At 34.0% G+C, this 8368-nt stretch overlaps 1 protein-coding gene across 1 annotated transcript; it reads right to left on the bottom strand.

The window, feature by feature from the left end:
• Positions 1-338: 338 nt before the first annotated feature.
• LOC145092806 (uncharacterized) lies at positions 339-2434 on the bottom strand. Its single transcript, XM_079030789.1, has 2 exons — positions 1197-2434; positions 339-719 (listed from the first exon to the last, which is right to left on the bottom strand). Exons 1-2 carry the CDS (start codon positions 1675-1677, stop codon positions 670-672), a joined length of 531 nt encoding a protein of 176 aa, XP_078886915.1. The 5' UTR covers positions 1678-2434; the 3' UTR covers positions 339-669.
• Between the last annotated feature and the right edge of the window lie 5934 nt (positions 2435-8368).

The raw sequence follows: 8368 nt of genomic DNA, 5'->3' as shown, positions 1-8368 counted from the left end.
ATTTATTCCTCAATGATTGTTTATTATTTACTCTATTATTCTGAGATTATTTTTATTCTAATGAATGAATGATTTTGACTTATATATAAATAAAAATTTTAGTCGGTATTTTTGGTACGTTACATATAATTTATAATTTGCATTATTATTTTTGGTACATTACATAATTTATAATTTGCATTATTACTCATGGATTCATCTTCAAGTTGCTTATATGCAAACCAAGGACAAGTAACTTTCATCTCTTATCCACCACACAAACATCCACATGCACTCTCATACGACAAAATACACAAATCATCTTATAATGCTGCCTCAAAAATAAAAATAGACAAAGATTTCATACAAAAACATAATTGGGTTCATGATTTCATACCATGAAATTCGTTTATTTACAATAGAACCATATATACAACATCCATGTATGTGCAATAATTAAAGAATAAACATCACCTCTCACTTTTGCATCATTACCATGGTAACCATAAACCACATACCCCATCAGCATAAGCATTCAATACGTTTTCTCTAATCATTCCTTTTTTTTTTTACTTTTCTTTTTGTTATTTATTGTCAAGTCCTACAAAGCAAACAGACAATAAGAAACTAAGCAAGAAAACACCATTTCAGAATCAATCTCAGAAAATTCCTTATTTCCCAAACTACCCCTCAGAAATTCTGAAGAGAAGCAAGCCACTGCTCCATGTACTTATTTCCCTCTGCATATTAAACAAAAGATACAAACAATTAGACAACAGATTAAAAGAATAGTATGTTTAAACTTATTTATTACTAAATAAATATCTAAAATACTTTTTTGTCATGATCCATAAAAGGAATTGTGTGGTTCACAATTGTACCAATAACATCAGTGGACAAATAAACAATTCAAACATCTAATAAACAAACGAAATATTACTATCAATACGAGATATTGCCATTTTATGAAACATTAATATGATAAATATGATTTTATTAAATCTATCAACCACAATCATTACTATCTTTATTCTTCGTGTGGTGTTCAGGTGCTTTACTCTTTTCATAAAGGAAACCAAAAAGCCTAAAAGAGATAAAATGTTGTGAGCACTTAACAAGATTCCCAAAATGGCCACATCAAGACAAAAGAATTATAACATAAGAATTATACATGGAAATTAAGGTACAATAAACGATGCATAGAGTACAAGTCATACCAGCAGGGAAACCATTCAAGAACTGATTACTGGAGTTATGGTGTTGAGGTTGAGCCACTTCTTCTGTCTTGAAAGCTTTGCAATCATTTCTATAACATGGAACAAGAACAGCAAAACTGTTGTCTGCAACAGCATCGGAATCATCGTCGTCATCACTCTGGAAAAAATCAGGGGCATGAGGCTCCATCCACCCAATAGACCAGTCTGAATCATAAGAGGATTCTTCCGACGCCGATAAACAAACGCCATCGGAGGGGACTAACACGACGTCGTATTCTTTGTCGATTACTTTCCTCCGTTCTTCTCTACTCTGCCATTTCTTCTTCGTCTTTTTTGATGAAGAAGAGGAAGAGGATGATGATAACTTTGCGTCTTTCTTGTTTAAAGAAGATAATTTCATTGAATCGGAAGAGATTACGGACTCTTTTTCCTTCCCATTACTCCAATACCACCAGGAAAACCGGGTCAATGAAATTGACATTTCTTCAAACAGGTGGTACGCGAAAGAGTTTTGAAGGGTGGAGTTCGATTAAAGATCGATCAAATCAAGAAAAAATAATGAAAATCTGATCAAAAAGGGGGGATTTCACAAAAAATAGTTATACCCATAATCAGATGATCAAAAAAAATCAACCTTTGTTCCCAAAACACTACAGAACAAATTCAAGCAAAAGTGCTATGATTTCATCAAACGAACACATAAGTCAATGAATAGGAACGAAACCACTTAATTCAGGAAAAATGAAATGGCAAGTTGGTTAATTTAATTGCAGAATAACCAATAACTGAACTTAGGGTTCAAAAGATTATCCACAATAGCATGTATAATAAATTATCAAAATATCCAAGTTCCAAGTTGTTAAAGTCATAGAATCATGGCTATCACTGGGAAAAAGTGGAGACCCAGGATATTTCACTAACGAATAAAAGTTCAGCCGGATTTAAAGACTGATTTCAACAAGAAAAGGACGATTTCTTCGCCGGAAAAGAAGAGGCTACGCTATATATTATCACCGAAAAAAAAGAAAGAAGCTTCCATGGGGAATAAATAAATGAAAACGACGAGAGATAAGAGTAAGAATGTTAAACACCAAAAAATAACGTCTCAAGCATCGCCATGTTTTTAAAACCTGTAATCCCACGTAAAAAATTGGAGAAAGTAATCAGTTTGTGTATGTGATTGATGGGTTTTGTGGGAGAAATGAAATGAAGATATAGATACAAAGAAACAGATATAGGAAAGAAAGTCTTTAGCGTGAAGAGTAAAACAAGGTTGAAAAAGTACTGTGACACCCCCTGCATTTCTGCGAATTATAAAAAAAAAGCACTACTTTTCAATTTTCATCTTGGACAATGTGTTTAAAAGTTTTCAACTTAACTTGATTTTTATATCGAAAATAAGTTATAACAATATCAAGGGTGAAAACTAAACAAGTAACTACAATTGATTGGATGATTTAAATATTAAATGTTTGACTGTTGAAAGATAAATTTGACATTACATGTGGAAAACTTTTTATCCTGTTAGTTAGGATGGAAATGGATAAAATCCCAATAATTTATGCCTATATACTTTTTTTGGAAAACATCAATTTGGTAAAATTATGCTTAAAAGATAAGGCACTAGGAAATTTATCCCAACTATTTGTGCACTATTAGTGGATTTTATTAAGAAAATGATCATATTTTGAATATGTATTATTACACAAAATGAATTTTGAGAAATTTTCGTTTTGCAAATGGATATATGATAGTTGTCGAAATGATGAAGTTATTTTACAAAAAAAATTAAATAAATAAGGTTTTTGCGGTATTATATAAACTATATAGTTTTTTTAATAATTATTATTGAAAAAATAGTCATTTTCTTAGTAACAGCATCTTATTTTTGTCATTTTTGGTTAATCCAGCTTTATAGACATAATTATAGAGTATCCCTTTTAGATTTTATCTGATAACAATGTGCAATGCATTAATAGAAGAATTGTTGGCATTACGTAACATCACTCCTTTTCTTTTTGTAAATGGCAACATAATGTCATGGAAGATGTCTTCAAGTTGCAATACAAATTGATAGAGACTTCTGATATGAAGAATCTGATTGTGATCTATAGAAAGTCTTTCACCGCTAATGGTTTAGTTTAAGAAAAATTACAAAAAAAACATACCTTTAATTGTGTTTACTTTACAATGGTTGCCGAAAGACTTTGTTTTTTCACGTTCTTATCCAACAAATTAAGTATTTTATGACAAATTAGTTCATTGAACATTTAAACCCTCTTGAAAGATATCCCTCACCCTCAGTGAAGCATAAGCCTTCTTATAACTCCCATTTAACCATGTTTATATTCAACATTATCTTTACATATTCGTATAGTTATTTAGCGTTACACGTTTGTCGAAAAACTTAAAGATAATCACAAGAAGTCATTTGATATCCAAAATTTATTAGCATCATTCTCTAATATCACAAATATGGAAGAAAAAAAAAATCTTTCATTATATTTTTGAAGAGTGAGGAACATATGTAGTTTGATGTATACAATCAAGAAAAAAAATATTAAAATAAATTTGAACAAAATGGCCACCTTAATTGTGAAGCAAGATGAAAATATATTTTTGGTGTATTATTTCGTAATGATTTTAGGAGTTTTTACCTTTTAATTTTTAAAAAAGCAAATTAATTATAGAAAAAGTTTTGTTCCACAATACAAGCTATTAGTTTTTATTTAAACATAAAATTCACATTGTAACAAACTTTTGAGAGATTTTAAGAGTTCTTAGTTTTTTTAAAAAAAAAAATCCAATTAAAGAAAATGTTTGATTCATATGCACAAGTTTAAAGTTTTTGGTTTAAGCAAAAAAAAAAATTGAAGAGTTACTTTAAATAATTTTTTTTTAGAGTTTTAAAAGCTTGTAACTTTTATATATATATATATATATATATATATATATATATATATATATATATATATATATATATTATATTATGTTAGTTTATACCTCTCAAAAGCAGCTTACATGTATTTTGTTCGAGCACTTCTATACAAATAAAAGGTTCCGCTTCCAACTTCTAGCTATCAGTTTTCTATAATCTTTTATCAATTAGTTTTTCTAAATACGTCTAGAATCCAAAAGTTACTTCAATTAGATTTTAGGGTGTAGGAAGAAGGCTTTATGTTGCGAATGAAGGTGGTTCGTATCGCCCATCGTGTGTGGAATTAGGTATATGTCTTGTGTCATGTGCAATGTGTTTGTACTAGAATTCTATCATGGCCTTATGATACATATTGGACGTTGGGAACAATTCTCAGAGAATATAACTTAGGGGACCACTAAGTTGGAGGCGATTAATTGTTGAGTTCTGATTTTGATCGTTTGTGCCAAAAAAAAAAACTTAGCCTGAGTGTGGCCACTCTTAGCGATTTATCGTTGTTTTCATGTTCTTTTTCTACCTTAATCCCTTATCGAAGGTCTCATAAATCCAATATGAGTCGGTCTCAGAATCTAAATCCCATGTTGCTGGAAAGACAAAGCCCAACCATCATTTCCTTCCTTTATCCAAGTCGTGAATGAGATGTGTTAGATGACATTTTATGCATCTTTTTTATTAGTTTTTATTAATATTTTGTACCATTTTTATGCATTTGTGTCTACACTAGTTTAAATAATGTTCAACTCATATGTAACAACCGTTTTCCAAGATGGATTAGTTGAGGACCTAGAGGGATGAAGGTAAGGTTTTGGAAAAACCCATGTCCCCCGACGTGGTGAATGGATACCATGATTTGGCATGCCAATTGCATGGAACGCACATCTGATGGCCACCACGACGTGGCAACTGCTGCAGCTCAAGCCCATTATTTTTAGGGTTTCTTCCATATTTAAGCACCTAAACTCGAGGTTTATGGCATCATCTTCAGCCACCAACCCTTCAACACGAAACCCTAGCCTCCATGCATTTTTGAGAGCTAATTTTCTTGATTAGGAGCTTATTCATTGGATTTTCATGAAGCTTGAGGAATAAGGAAGTTCACATTGGTGGAAGGAAGCAAGGAGCTGGTTTGGATCCATTAGTCCCTTCTGATTTCTGAGCTATTTGAAATATAAAGTTCATAACTTGGCATTTCTTCTTATAGATTCAAGTTTAGGGTCACTTTTGGGTTGTTTTGGTCCCTTCCATGGATGCTCTTGGAGTTTAAGGAACTCCAAGGCTTGTTATGGTCCTTTTATGGTCTTTAAGCTTCTGGTGATTAAGAAACGAGTTATGTTATGTAGTTATCTAGTGTTCATGCTCAAATTCTGGTCTCGTTGAGGAGTTAGTGGACTTAGGGTTGTAGATCTTTCCATGTGGTGGAGTCCTAATGGATAAAGATGGAAATTTTATCCATTAAGTCATTGAAAAGGACTAGATATGAAGTTATGGCTTTAGATCTGTAAGGATTAAGCTCTTAATCAAGAATATGGAATTATGCTAGGAACCACGACGTAGCCAAGGGCTTTCCACGATGTAGTGGTGTCCTGTTTGTCAATTATGTTATCATGACATGCCCAGGATGTGGCCAAGAGGTCTCCATGTAGTGGTGAGCGTAGACTTGGTTGATCATTGACTTTTGTTTACAGTTGACTTTTGACCATTTTGACCTAAGGTTAGGTCAAACTTGAAGGACTTAGGTTGTTGATTACGGATCTATCTTTATTTGGTGTCAGTGAGTTCGCAAGAGCGATCTGTGTATGGAGTGAGGGTGTTGTTCTGTTTCCTTGGGTCTTCGACTTTGGTGAATTTCCTAACTATATTGCCTATGTTTGTATACTAGACTAGCTAAGTCTTTCTTGTTGATCATTGCTATGTGTATTATGAGTTGATGATAACTCTAGGACTGCTGATAGTCTGCAAGATTGTTGATAACCTATAGGTCTGATGTGAGCTCATATGCTACAGTATATATATATATATATATATATATATATATATATATATATATATCCTTATAAGATACGATTTATGAGTAGTAATGTGTTGGTTAGAGTACCAAGAGGTCGGTGATCGTCTAGTTAAGTACCCTAGGGGCTGTATATAGTCATGTAGGATAGCTTGAGAACTATGGATCTAGGCTTTCTTACTTGTTCCTTGTTTGGTTGTTGCTCTAGAGTGGGATCACATGTTCGACTGTCCATCTCACCTCTTATTACATATATCTATGCATTCATTAGTGATATGCCAGTTGTCGTGTAGAGTATATAAGGCCTTGTATGCAGTAGTGAGTCTTCTCACTGTATTACTTATATCATTGTGTGTGCATGGTAGACCAATTGGGTCTTATTTATTGATTGTTGTTACATGTGTATCCGAGTTGCTAATAATTCCAGGACTTTTGATAGTCCACAAGGTTGCTGATAACCCATATGGGATGTTGTGAGCCCATACGGCTGTTGATAATCCTCAGGATTGTTGATGTGACAACTGAATCCCAAGGTATTCTATATTTTGCAAATTTAGGTATTTTAAGGTTTGCTACAACATGGTGGGGAGGTGCCATGACATGAAGATTCAAGTTCAGGACACATATTTCTTTTAAGCCGCCACGGTGTGGCAGCCGGCAAGCGAGAAACCTTATTTCCCAGGTTTTGCTCACTATTTAAAGGAATGAGGAGGCTATGGTTTGCTCATCCTCAGCCTCCATCAACCTCCTTGAGATTTGAGAAACCCTAAATCCATTTCTCTCTCTCTCTCTCACTCACTCATTTTGATCCCTTGTTGGTGTTCTTGAAGCCTTTGAAGGAAGAAAGAAGAAGGTGTGAGCAAAGATTCAGCAAGCTAGTCCTCATCCTTTGTGTTATAAATCTTTTGGAATTTTTTAAGTGTCCAAGACTCGATTTTTATCATTTTAGGTTGCTAGATCTTATGTTTTGTCCCTAAATCTTCATGTCCATGTGGGTTAGAGTCTTAGGATCTCATAAAGTTTGTAACTTTATGGATCTTTGGAATATTTGACATAATTGTTGGGTTGGATCTGGATTCTTGAGGGGTTTTGAACCATGCATGGGATTTACATAGAAAAACCCTCTTTTGACTCATTATGGCTTCAAGACATGCATTGGACATGCATGTCTATTAAGCACCAACTTTTATGTTGGATTTGGTATTAGAATATGTTCTTGAGTAAATGGGCCATGGATTCTTTGGAATAAATGCTTAATATGGAAATTCATGTCTTATTTAGGTCCTTTGAAACTAGGGTTTAAGGTTTTAACCTTTTGGGTGGTCTTATCGGGTAAAGTTGGAAACTTTATCCTCCTAGTCTTTTGGTTGGAGCCCTTAGGATTGAAGAAAGCAACTTAATCCATTAAGCTGCTGAAAAACCAATGCCAATGGCATGGATCAGGTCACCACAACGTGGTGGTGGGAAAAACCGCATCTTGTTGTTTATGGAGGGCTACGGTGTGGCTATAGGTGGCTAAGACGTGATGGTTGACTAAATTCAAGATTGACCGTTGACTTTGACCATTGACTTTTGACTTGATTTAACTTTTGGTCAAGCACCTAATTTGGAGGATGAGCTCAAGGTCTATTTGGTTTTACTGAATGGGTGGTACGTAGCAGTAGTACTATTTTAGTGAGACCAGTAGCAGTAGAGCATTTTCTATGAGGTGAGTCTTCTCATCACACTAGTAGGTCGAAGACACCAATGCCAGCCCACCGATTTGTATGTGTAGGGTGTATGTCACTATGTGATTATTGATATGACTGTATGCTATATGCATGGATCCAATCCGGGCTCGGATTCATTTTAGACTCGGGGTTGATACGGGCTCGGGGGTTGATACGGACCCAACACAGCTACTGGTTGTTACCTGGCGTTGATACGACCCCGACACAACCACATGTTGCTATATTTATGTGTATATTGTATGTAGTATTTTGGGGAAACTCGCTAAGCTTTGTTCTGACAGTTATGTTTATGGTTTCATGTACTTCCGGTATGAAAAGGAAGGACCCGATGTGATGGCACAACATTTTCCCCTCATGTTCCGCAATTATGATTTCTTTTACTCTAATATTTTAGGATAGTTTGTATCATGGTGGTTTTTGAGACATATGATGTATGGAAATTGATGATTTTGAAAATGAAAATTTTTATCATTGTATTTTGGGTCGTTACAAGTTGGTA

This window comes from Lactuca serriola, chromosome 3 (assembly GCF_051521515.1).
Source record: "Lactuca serriola cultivar US96UC23 chromosome 3, Lser_US96UC23_V15, whole genome shotgun sequence".
In the NCBI taxonomy this organism is placed as follows: Eukaryota; Viridiplantae; Streptophyta; class Magnoliopsida; order Asterales; family Asteraceae; genus Lactuca; species Lactuca serriola.
This window is presented reverse-complemented; position numbering and strand designations above follow the sequence as displayed.